The sequence below is a fragment of the Oncorhynchus kisutch genome, linkage group LG21, assembly GCF_002021735.2.
Source record: "Oncorhynchus kisutch isolate 150728-3 linkage group LG21, Okis_V2, whole genome shotgun sequence".
NCBI classification, from domain to species: domain Eukaryota; kingdom Metazoa; phylum Chordata; class Actinopteri; order Salmoniformes; family Salmonidae; genus Oncorhynchus; species Oncorhynchus kisutch.
In genome coordinates, this window is record NC_034194.2 from 16,349,686 (window position 1) to 16,361,985 (window position 12,300).

Consider the following 12,300-nt stretch of genomic DNA (forward strand, 5'->3'; position numbering starts at 1 on the left):
AATTACTGTACATTATAAACTGGGTGGTTCGAGCCCTGAATGCAGATTGGCTGATGACAAAACATTTTACTGCTCTAATTACATTGGTAACCAGTTTATAATAGCATTAAGGCCCGAGGGGGTGTGGTATATGGCCAATATACCATAGCAAAGGGCTGTTCCTCTGCACAACACAACACGGAGTGCCTGGATACAGCCCTTAGCCATGGTATATTGGCCATATACCACAAACACCCAAGGTGCCTTATAACTATTATAAACTGGTGACCAACGTAATTAGAGCAGTAAAAATAAATGTTTTGTCATCAGCCAATTCTCATTCAGGACTCGAACCACCCAGTTTATAATGTACAGTAATTGTAATTCTGGTGCAGTACGCATACAATGAGACGCTAATTCAGAAATGTGCTTGATGAAAAACTGTGGGGGGGGGACCATTCTCTTGAATTTAACAATTTTCCTGTCCTGCTCATTACATTCTAAATGTAACAAGTACTTGTAACAAAAACTACAATATTTTCTTTAGGAATGTAGTGAAGTAAAAGTAGTCAAAAATAGAAATACTAAAGTACAGATAGCCCAAAAAACAGCAACACCTAATTTACTGTTGATATCTGAAAAATAGTTGAAAGCTGCCAGCACTGAAGGCAGCAGGGAATATTTCATATTGAAGGCATGATTGACTCAGTCCTTTATAGCCAAATTATACTTGAATTTATGGGAGATGTGAAGGCATGTGCTTTGCATAATAACACAAATTACATAACTAAACTCTACTGATTTAGCCACTTATCATAACAGGTAAATAAATAAAAACATTGTCAGTCATCCCCTAACAACAATACAGTATGTTTTATATTCATAAAGGGAGAACACTAAGGACAAGAGGGTAAATCTAAGAATTAATTCATATCCACTTCAGTGGTTCTTATTCTGCTTGAGGAGTTCTAGAGGGTCCTCTGTGCCCAAACTCAGTCCTGCCCCTTCCCCTACACGGCTGATTCAAATTACAAACTCATCAAGCTTTGCTTATTTGAATCAGCTGTGTAGTGCTAGGGCAACAAAAAAAACTAAATGGGAAGGGGGGGGGGGGGGGGGGGGGTTTAGGAAACACTGCTCTGAGCCTGTCAACCAGTCCTCATTAAAAATCCATGCTCATGTTTTCACACCATGTAGAGATAGTGTTTTAAGCACCGTACGCAGCTCCAGTCCAGTTTGTGTTTAAAGAGTTGGGAGTTGTTGACCCTGTTCTGACCTTAGTGTTTGTGCAGCCATAACAACATTCAGAAACCTGGCAGAGGTCCTGAGCTGACAGAATACAGGTCCTCTCGACAGAGCAGAATAGCAGGGGATCAGACAAGACGACAAACCAACACAGAAAACTAAAGACGTTTTATTGTTTCTTTACTTTGTGTGAAAAACACAACATAAATCGCCTCTCATGATTAATTGGGGAGTCGCAAGGCACTGGACCATCTCATGTTATGACAAAGGGAGAGCAACAACAGAATGAGCCGCCACCAACTCCTTTTATATACATACTCCAGCAGACCAATGATTGCAGAAACACTTGTCTTTTTCCAATACACTCAACAATAAAAAGCACTACAAAGCTAAAGGTTATAAAAAAGGTAATGTCTGTTGTGTAACAGTTCATGTCTGTTTTCTTCTATGCTGCTTTTCGGGACTGAATGGCTGTTTAAAGCTTTGGAACACACCACAGCACTGGGGCGTTGCAATGTCAGCCTCAAGAGACCAGACTCTCAGGGTCATCTTGTCTGTCTGGACCCTGACCTAAACATTCGTGGAGTGTGTCCATGTCAATACTCCAGCTGGTGACAGTGGGACGACAGCCATGGGGCTGAGACTCCTTCCTTGGTGTGTGTGTGTGTTTTATTGGGCCCCAGACAGGGGGAGGTTGGAGGGGCCAGGGTTGCTCTGTGGGGCGGGTGAGGACACAGAGGAGGAGGGCTGGGGAACGCTGGCGGCTGCAGGCTCCATCTTGCTAGTGTGGGTGATGAAACGCAGACGGAGCTTCATGGCCGGACGCAGGGTCAGGATGATTTTCTCCACCTGGGAATACACACACACACACACACACACACACACACCATTAGACAACACTAGGGGAGACAAGGGATAAGCTGGGAGGAGAATTCAACTAATCTCTTCTGTACTACAGAGGAGAGAAGCCAACTTCAGCCTCAGACCCTGAAATGAAGTGGGACGTGCAGCAAGTGACTTCAAAAGTAAAAGTAGGAATGTTTGGAGGACTAACCAATTAGAATTTCAAATTCAGGGTGTGTTGATATAGAGGAGAGGAGAGGCAGAATACCAATGCAGGACATGACAGAAAACCAAGTGAGCAAACCTTGAGGTCAAGGAAAGGCATAAAGTACACATTTTTTAGGGGCTAAAGCAACAACAACAAATCCCACAACTGAAACTTTTGTCAATCTCAGATCGATTGTCTGGGGCCAAGTTAACCTCCCCTTGTCATGTAAGAAAGTCATGACCAACATGCTTTTAGTGAGAGAGGATCATTTTGTACATGTATTAAACTGCGATTTGAACAATTCCAGCCGCATGACTTATGACCTTTTAAAAGGACATGAAAATAAAATGCTGCTGACACCATCTTAAATATAATTTCCACCTCCAGAAAATGGGCCCAGTAACAAATATTAACACATTGGAACAATCTTATAGCCTAAGCACGGTCTATATTATCAGGATGTGCTATTAGCAATAAACATTATCGCCTGTAGCCCAACTGATGAAGCATAGTGACTATAAAATGTACAGTGCCTTCAGAAAGTATTCACACCCCTTGACTTTTTGTTGTGGTACAGCCCAAATTTAAAATAGATGATTGAGATTTTGTGTCACTGGCCTACACACAGTACCCCAATAATGTTAGAGTGGAATTATGTTTTAAGAAATGTTTACAAATGCATAAAAAACGAAAAGCTGAAATGTCTTGAGTCAATAAGTAGTTCAACCCTTTGTTATGGCAAGTCTATATAAGTTCAGGACTAAAAATGTGCTTAACAAGTCACATAATATGTTGCATGGACTAGTGTGCAATAATAATGCTTAACATGGTTTTTTAATGACAGCCTCATCTCTGTACCCCACACACGATCTGTAAAGGCAGTCGAGCAGTGAATTTCAAACACAGATTCAACCACAAAGACCAGGGCGGTTTTCCAATGCCTCACAAGGAAGGGCATCTATTGGTAAAGAGAAAAAAATATATTCCAAAACATGCTTTCTGATTGCAAAAAGACACTAAAGTAAAGCTGCAACGAAATGTACTTTATGTCCTGAACACAAAGCGTTGTTTGGAGCAAATCCAATGCTTTATCTTTTCTGGAGGAAAACCAGAGGAAAACCTGGTTCAGTCAGCTTTCCGGCAGACGCTGGGAGACAAATTCACCTTTCAGCAGGAAACACAAGGCCAAATATACACTGGAGTTGCTTACCAAGACGACATTGAATGTTCCCGAGTGGCGGAGTTACAGTTTGACTTATGTCTCCTTGAAAATCTATGGCAAGACTTGGCTCTTTTTGAACAACAACCAACTTGACAGAGCTTGAAGAATTTTAAAAAGAATTTTAAAAAGAATGTGCAAACATTTCAAAAACATGTTCTCTCTGTCATCAATTTAATCCATTTTGAATTCAGGCTGTAACACAACAAAATGGGGTAGGAATACTTTCTGAAGGCACTTGAAGAATGTCCATCTGCATTTACCCCACAGAACAACATCCTGATTGTTGTTGTTGCTATTATTATTATTATTATTATTAATAATAATAAATATTTTATTATAAATACATAAATCATTATGAATTTTTTCTCACTCGAAAAATAGGTTTCTATTACAAAGTATGTAATTGATATTTTAAGACGACACTGCACCTTTAAGAGCTCTGTAGCGCAGCTGCGCCTAAACCAAGTTTTAGACTCTGGTTGTAAAAACTGCATTTGTAAACGACGCCACACGCTCAAAGGAAGGAGTAGAGAAATAAACGTGGCAGCAATGGAAAACTGGGAGCCCACCCTTTCTTAAAAAGGTCAAAACTGCTTTCAAAACATATTTGCCAAAACTGCTTTCAAAAGTGTTTCCCCATGATTGCATAAAGAATTGCTGTGCGTCAACTGCTTACCAGATTCCCTCCTATGGCCCTCGCAACTTGAATGCGCCTCAAGAGGAATATTTATCTGGCATAGAACACACAAGCTGACTAGGTAAATAGGTGAACTATTCTACTATGGGCTTGTCCGATTTTGGTTTAAATAACATTACATGGAAAAAATTGTTGAAGTGGAAAGTTACATCCTGAGTGATAGAGTATACGCTTTGAATAACTTTGCCGGCAGCTAAAGTAAGCTACACACAGCAGACTGACTTAAGCTCTGCAGTGGTGCGCATTACAGACTATTTCAATCCCTTCATCTGAACACCAGAGTGGCGAAGAACATTAACCCCTGAGTATTTCAAACCTGGTCTTTGACGCTGTCCCCGGTGAACATGTACTTGATGTGGTAGAGGAAGTCACAGATAGGATCCATGTAGGACAGGTGTTGACTGTGCTGGTCCACAGCTTGTAGCATCTCATAGAACGCCACTCCAATCTGCAGTTCACGACACACACACATAAATGTGTAGATCGTTAAGAAAAGGCACAGACAAAAATCAGTCATTGATTAATGGTGAATGGTGGGTCACACATCTGATTAACACAAAGCCAGACTGAAAAACAGAATGAATAGCTATTTCAGAACGGATATTTTTGGTCAGAGCCGCTCCAGGGGGGTGGCAGGCTGGTCAACAGCAGAACTGCAGATTCATTAGAGCTGTCCATGGGAAGCCACAGCACAACCCCAGCACAGAGCCACTGCCTCTTGGGAGAGGAGACCAAGGACCTTCACTCTCCCTCTCCACAAATAACAGGATTTCTCAGTGAGCCACCTAACCAGCTATTGTCCATTTTCACACACACACACACACAATCAATCAGTTCTATCCTCTTTAATGGTCAAGGGAGTGTGAAAGGGAATTTAATTGACAGGCCTTTTGTGTGGGATTGTATGGTGTAATAGGGTTGTACTGGGAGATGGAGGAGGAAGGGAGGGGGGGGTATATATTGACAGGAGTAGTCAGTACCTCCAGCATGCAGCGGGTCCTCTCCTGTTGGAAGCGTTGGAGGAAGGGCCCCACTAGGTGGTACACATAGAGGAGCTGGAACTCTGTCTTTACTATGGGCTTCAGCACCTCAGACAGGAACCTGGGGAGGGAGGGGAGAGAATGTTACACTTCTCGTAAAGAGACAGACTGAATAGGAGAAGACGGACTGCGCTCGTTCAAAGACATGCTGGGATGGAGGAGAAAAGGACTGAAAAATCTCCCCAGAAATGAAAGTTATTTGCTAAGCCAAGCACCCGATGTTCAAACGTGACTAAGGCTCTAACTGTGAGAGCTGTATGCAAATTTTCTGAATGAACAGACAGTGGAATATAAACCAGGTACAGCAGGACCAAAGACTCTGTGTTTGTAGACGACAAGATGGATCCCACTGGGATCTTGTCATGTGTGATCTGTGTTCCAGAAGCTTCAGCGTGAGGCGTACCCACTCGGCTGCCCGAGCCACAGGCAGTGCGTCTCGTCACCGGGCTCAGTTGTCAGAACGCCGTGACGCCAGTGGAGAACTCCCACGCGCCCCGCTCCCACGCGTCATGGTCCAACATGATGAAGACAGCTTGGGGATAGCAGCAACCTGCCCGTCACAATAATGTGATAGCGCTTCCATACTAACACAAACACAGGCTGAGAGCCATCACAATGACTGTCTGGCAAGGAGAGGTCATCGTATATATCTTGCCCACTCATACTGATGAGCTTTTGAATATAAATTGCTTTCGTAGTATTTCTGGTTGCTTTTCAAATTCAATCTCAAAGATAAACAATATTGGGCCTCCCGAGTGGCGCAGCGCTCTAGGGGGTCACTACAGCCCCGGGTTCGATCCCAGACTGTGTCACAGCCGGCCATGACCGTTAGACCCATGAGGCGGCGCACATTTGGCCCAGCGTCATCCGGGTTAGGGGAGGGTTCGGCCGGCCATGGATATCCTTGTCCGATTGCGCTCTAGCGACTCCTTGTGGCGGGCTGGGCGCCTGCAAGCTGACACCAGTCGCCAGCTGGACGGTGTATCCTCCGACACATTGGTGCGGCTGGCTTTCCGGGTAGAGCGGGTGTGGCTTGGCAGGGTCGCGTTTGAGGACATGTGGCTCGCAACTTTCACTTCTCCCGCGAGGCCGTGGGGCGATGGGAAAAGACTAACTGCCAATTGGATATTACAAAATTGGGGATAAAAGGTTACAATATTTAATCATCAGTGAAATCTGAGATACTATGCAAGTAGAACATGTACAGAAATGTTATTGGACCAAAGAGTATGAAGGCATATATGCACCAATTCCTGAAATTAGAATCCCCATGCCCAGTCCAATTTACAGGCACATTACTAATCTTAAACAGTAGCATCAAATAATGTCAGAAAGCTGTAGCCAGCCCAGTACACAGTGTACTGTACTTCTCGGTCTCATCCCAAGGCATTTCCATCTGCTTCATTGTAATGTAATCCCAGCAGGCCAGGGCTCTGCTGTCATTTCACATGACAGTCCAGCAGACACACAGGAGCACAAGGGCACTTGCTGACACATCAGGGAGCATAACTATTTGGGCTTGAAGTCCAGCGAAGCCTGAACACAGTGTTATCGGGGAAGATATTCCCAGGCTAGATGAGAAGGCCAGCTAAGCTAAGCCTGAGCTGGGAGGCAGCAGGACTATCCCACTGTGTCCAGATTAAACACAGGGTAGGCGTGAAGCAGACAAATTCTTAACAACCGAGGGAGGAGACAAGATGGTGGGAATGGAGGGAGGCAAGAGGGAGCAGGCTAGAGGGGCTCTTTCCTCCCAAATTGTACACTTGTTCACTTCCCTTCAGTCATTTGAAAGTAAATGGCCTTTTGTCAATTAGATTTGCTCACCTCCTGCGTCCTCTACCCCTTCCTTTGAAGGTCAAAGTTAATCGAGAAGAGTCGCTGAGAGTGAACATGGACAAAAATACGCTTGCTTGAATTGAGATGGGTCCTTCTCCGCGTCGTTAGGAAAATTACGTTTACAGGGCTGATCCCAATATAAATGTGGAAAGTGATGGAAACAAATGGCTAATGAGGGGAGAACACTCTTCCGTTCACCTACTAATGAATGAACACTTTCCTCGACCACTCTACCACAGGGAGATGCTGGTGGACCAGGACTAGAAGGCTGGAGAACAGCTAATCAGGGGACTGCTGGTGGACCAGACGGCTGGAGAACAGCTAATCAGGGGACTGCTGGTGGACCAGACGGCTGGAGAACAGCTAATCAGGGGACTGCTGGTGGACCAGACGGCTGGAGAACAGCTAATCAGGGGACTGCTGGTGGACCAGGACTAGAAGGCTGGAGAACAGCTCATCAGAGGACTGCTGGTAGACCAGAAGGCTAGAGAACAGCTAATCAGGGGACTGCTGGTGGACCAGACAGCTGGAGAACAGCTCATCAGGGGACTGCTGGTGGACCAGACAGCTGGAGAACAGCTCATCAGGGGACTGCTGGTGGACCAGACAGCTGGAGAACAGCTCATCAGGGGACTGCTGGTGGACCAGACAGCTGGAGAACAGCTCATCAGAGGACTGCTGGTGGACCAGACAGCTGGAGAACAGCTCATCAGGGGACTGCTGGTGGACCAGACAGCTGGAGAACAGCTCATCAGAGGACTGCTGGTGGACCAGACAGCTGGAGAACAGCTCATCAGGGAACTGCTGGTGGACCAGGACTAGAAGGCTGGAGAACAGCTCATCAGAGGACTGCTGGTGGCCCAGAAGGCTGGAGAACAGCTAATCAGGGGACTGCTGGTGGACCAGGACTAGAAGGCTGGAGAACAGCTAAATCGGGGCACTAATGTTGGTTCTTACTTGGGGATGAGGGAGAGCTGTCCGATGCTGGAGTGGTGCCACACGGCGTGGGCCAGGGCCAACACGTAGCTGCAATACATCTCAGAGTAGGACTGGTGGCAGGCGGTGAAGTCCAGCAGCGCGAAGGGGTAACCCACCCACTCAGTCTCTGTGGTGAAGCACGGACTGCCCAGCACACTCACGATACGGTCCTGCAGGACCACCCAGTAAGGCTCCTAGAGAGAGGAGAGAGAGACAGGCAGACAGACACGCATACCGTTTAGCTGACTTGTCAGACCTCAGACAGTTCTCTGGAGTCTGCAGGACGGCTGAAGGATGAAATATATGTTTATTTGGGTAAAGCTGTCACTACTGTCTGGCTGCCCAGAATTACACTGTGAGCAGTAAGAACAACAATTGATGAACCTTGTTTTTCATGGATAGTGGAAACTTGACCACACGAATAGAAAAAACAGGTTTGCTGTGTGCCGTGAACTTGAGAGTTCTGGCGCAATAAGTTGCTGATATGTAACAAAGCCTTTGTGCTAGTGTGTGTGTGAACAGAGAGGAGTCTTACAGGCAAGGCGGTGATCACCAGGCCGATGGCGTTCATCCAGGCGGTGATGTTCTCCCGAGGCACCAGCGGTTGGCTGTGAGGGAGGTCACATGACATCAGGAGGACAATCAATCACAACACCATACAGATACAGACGCTGTCATGCAGAGGGGCACACAGGTCTAACTGAGCTCTGCAGAAAGCTAACACACTGCAGTGATTCAGCACCACTTCGAGATGACTCATCGTCCATTCCTCGCACAAGAACTTCTGCATAAAAATGGACACATTTACACATGCGTCACGAGAGCACACAAGACGGTGCTTGTCTACATAGCATAGAGACCTTTCAATCTCCCCTCTAATTGGCTGCTTACTGCCCCCCGTTTGATCTATGACCCCATTCTGACCTCTTGAGGACGACACTGAGCAGGGCGTTGCCCACGTCCTTGCCGGGCACTGCCAGGGCCATCAGCTCCACGCAGGTGACGTGGAGAGCGTGGGCGGCCGGGTTGGGGAACTCGTTGAACCTCCAGTCACAGTTCGGGAACGGCCCGGGGGACTTGCCAGCCATCGGTGAGACAGCAGGTCAAGGATGATACTGAAGATACACCAGCTACACAACAGTGAGTGAACACACCATAGACTTTCATTCTTGGAAAGACCTTCTAGCAATCTAGCACGTCAACTATTCCCTCGTAGATGTCGTGAGACTACTTTCATCGGTCTGAACATCCCGACAGAGACATAGAAAACTGGCTGATAATGATTTGGACAGGTCAAATGTGCTCGGGAACAAACTGCAGCAAAGGATATTGTCGACGAGGCGCCCAATGAGCTTGCAGTAGTAGGTGTCATCGGGGATCCAGACGTTGTCTTCGCGGGGGTTCATGCCACACTTGATGTAGGTCTCACTCAGGCACCAGCCTGGCGCCCGGTTGTCCTTCAGAGAGCTCATGATGGCGTGCACCAGCTTCCTCTTCAGGTTGGTGCGGTCGCGCAGGTGACGCTCGTAGTAGTGGAGCGTGTTGTACAGGTAGGTCACCGGGCGGTCTGGAGACGACACAGAGAAACACAAAATTCAGTTCAATTAGACTGTCCATCTGAACTGACCTCGTCACATAACATAATTTCAAATGTTTCAAGTGCAAGCGTAACATTGACTCGTAAATGGGGTCTTCTATCGGGGCTCTTTCGTGATGTCCGTATACCTCCAGGCTGTATGGACAATCAAAGCAACAGACCAGAACTCGTCCCCGTGGTCTTGTACCCTCTCCTCACCGTGGAACTTGTAGAGTCCTCCCAGGTGGTCCAGTAAGGTCTCCAGTGACTTGGAGACGGGCAGCAGCTCCAGGAAACGGTGGATGACGATGTCAAAGACGGGCAGGAAGCGCAGGCAGACGTTACCAAAGTAGATGGGCAGGTAGTGGGACTGCTGCTGCATGGGCGGGTTCACCTGCTCGGCCAATCCCTCAAAGTACAGCTTCTCCGGGTATTTCTGTTACAATAGGGAAGAAAACAAGAGTCCAAGTCAAATGGAACTGTATCACCTGCAAGCTTTAATGAAAGAGCAAGCTTGGGAGCCGTGAAACAGTGAGTGGAGGTCAATCACCACAGCAGAACAGATGGAGACTTAACACAGCTAACACCACAGATCCCAGCCAATGTAAATGTGACATTTAAAAAAGGGCCAAATGTCAACGGTGCAGGCTGATCTATAGTGGCCTCCCGTTGACATTTCCATTCGTATCGCCTTGAGCCCCTCTCTGGTTCCTTTCAGACTGTCTTTAGGGCAGAGCTGCTCTTTCCGTGCTGGAGCTGTCAGTCAGAGCTCCAGGGTCGGGGGCCAGTACGGTACCTTGTGGTAGGTCATGTGCTTGGTGTGCCAGTCGCTCTGCAGCCAGTGCTCGGGGGCGTTCTCCTTCACGAAGTCAGAGACGCGATTGCGGAAGTCGTTGGGCTTGAGGAGGAGGAGCTGAATAATGAAGTAGCAGACCTGGGCCTCGTTACCCTCGTGACTCCTCATGGCCTGGAGAGGAGAGGGAGATTAGAGCGAGGGGAACGAGAGATTAGTAGGGAACTAAACATTGTTATCGAACACCTCAACCAGTTTCATATTGAACAATGAGATATTAAATGTCTGTGATCTGAAAAGGTAATTATTCATAATGTGATTGAAGCTTTCAAAGGCTTCATTTGAGGTGAACCATATGACTGGCCCATAGTTTCATCTCATCCTTACCAGGCACAGGATGAGTCTGTCCAGCGTGACAATGTTGTACTTCCACACCATGTCGTTGAGGATCTCGATACACTTGTTGAGCTGCTGGCCACCGGCCGACGTGGAGAACTCATAGACCAGGAAGTCTGCAAACGTCCTAACATGGGCCACCAGCGCCCGCGCCCCGATCCTCTCCAGAACCCTGGGGCAAGACAGGACACTAGGCTGGTCAGGAGGATGGCCTTGTGTCACAACACACAGACACCTGCACAGTCACGCACACGTCAAATTGACATAATGTACAGTACCATTGCTTGTTTACCATGAGTCTTTATAACGAGTGAGCATTTATTCCTCTGAATTCAAAAGGCCATCTGTCAATAACACAATTACTTCATGATTCAATGCAAAGCTGTTCTCAAACACCATCAACACCCTTTACAGCCATCATCAACACAAACAACAACCAGCAAACAGCCTTCTGACACCATCTGCTTCAGTGTGTTCCTCTCAACAGCATCCAGAAGCTGAGAGCCAAGCCTAGGGCCCGCAGTAGCCGTTCCCAGTGGTAGTGGCCCCCTGTGGCAGCCTTCCTACCACCCCACCCCACCCTGCCACAACCACCACCACTGCTCTCTCCCAATCCCCCAGACTCTGGCTTCCTAGCAGACAGGCCCTATTTAGAGGACCGAAGGAGAGCAGTTTTACTGTACCGACTCAGTTGCGTTAACAGGCTGTCATTAACAGCAGCCAGTTACCGCAAAAGCAAAGTCCTTAGTTACTTCTTAAAAGCCCCGTTGCAAAATACCTTTCACTGGCGGTAAATCATATTACAAATGGTGGCGTGCGGTGCATGACTGCCTACTCAAGGAAAGCCATCACTCTCCACTGGGTAGTGACGTAAAGAGCCGGAGGCAGGTTTACAGTAGACAAGGCTATTCGCATTCCTCACACTCAAACTCTGTTGGGGAGAGGCCATAGATTCTTTCCTACAGACAAGAGATGGAGAAAGAGGGAGAGTTGGAAAGAAAGTGTCAGGGAGGGAGAGAGAGAGAGGGGTATAGAAGGTGCTTGGGAGAGAGTCATTGAGTGTTAAGAACTTTTACAGAGACTCCCTCCGGAGGGTTACGCAAACAGCAGCCCTTCACAGCCATTTCACCCCTCCCGCCTGGTGATAATTAGAAGAGCTCTGCATTCCAATCGCCTCAAACCCCTGGCCTGCAGAGAGAGCAGACAGCAGATAGCCTCTACGGAACAGCAGCACTCAGCACATAACCCGCAATCCGGCTCAAGGGATTGGTTGTGAGGCTGTGCTGATTTCTACACCAAGATGGAATCAGCAACAGCACTTTATCAGCTGGGCACTGGCTACAGGTTGTCAGGCAGTTGCCACAACTTCTGCTTCAGAAAGCACTTTAAAAACTGCCTTGCTGGTACAGACTGTCTGGGGGGGGGGGGGGGGGGGGCTCAGAGAAATAAATTAAAAGACGAGATGATAGCGGCAGCGGAGCTGTATT

General features: G+C 47.3%; 1 protein-coding gene across 10 annotated transcripts in view; it reads right to left on the minus strand.

The window, feature by feature from the left end:
* Nucleotides 1-1,377: 1,377 nt before the first annotated feature.
* Nucleotides 1,378-12,300, minus strand: part of med23 (mediator complex subunit 23) — a 28,633-nt gene continuing 17,710 nt past the window's right edge. For all 10 annotated transcript variants that reach the window (XM_020455572.2, XM_031800291.1, XM_020455571.2 and 7 more), the window contains 10 exons: nt 10,805-10,985; nt 10,421-10,591; nt 9,844-10,060; nt 9,379-9,615; nt 8,973-9,138; nt 8,584-8,656; nt 8,028-8,242; nt 5,175-5,295; nt 4,511-4,642; nt 1,378-2,073 (listed from right to left, as the gene is read on the minus strand). In XM_020455572.2, the coding sequence (XP_020311161.2) occupies nt 1,894-2,073; nt 4,511-4,642; nt 5,175-5,295; nt 8,028-8,242; nt 8,584-8,656; nt 8,973-9,138; nt 9,379-9,615; nt 9,844-10,060; nt 10,421-10,591; nt 10,805-10,985 (1,693 nt within the window). In that variant the 3' untranslated portion in view covers nt 1,378-1,893. The remainder of the gene's footprint in view (nt 2,074-4,510; nt 4,643-5,174; nt 5,296-8,027; nt 8,243-8,583; nt 8,657-8,972; nt 9,139-9,378; nt 9,616-9,843; nt 10,061-10,420; nt 10,592-10,804; nt 10,986-12,300) is intronic.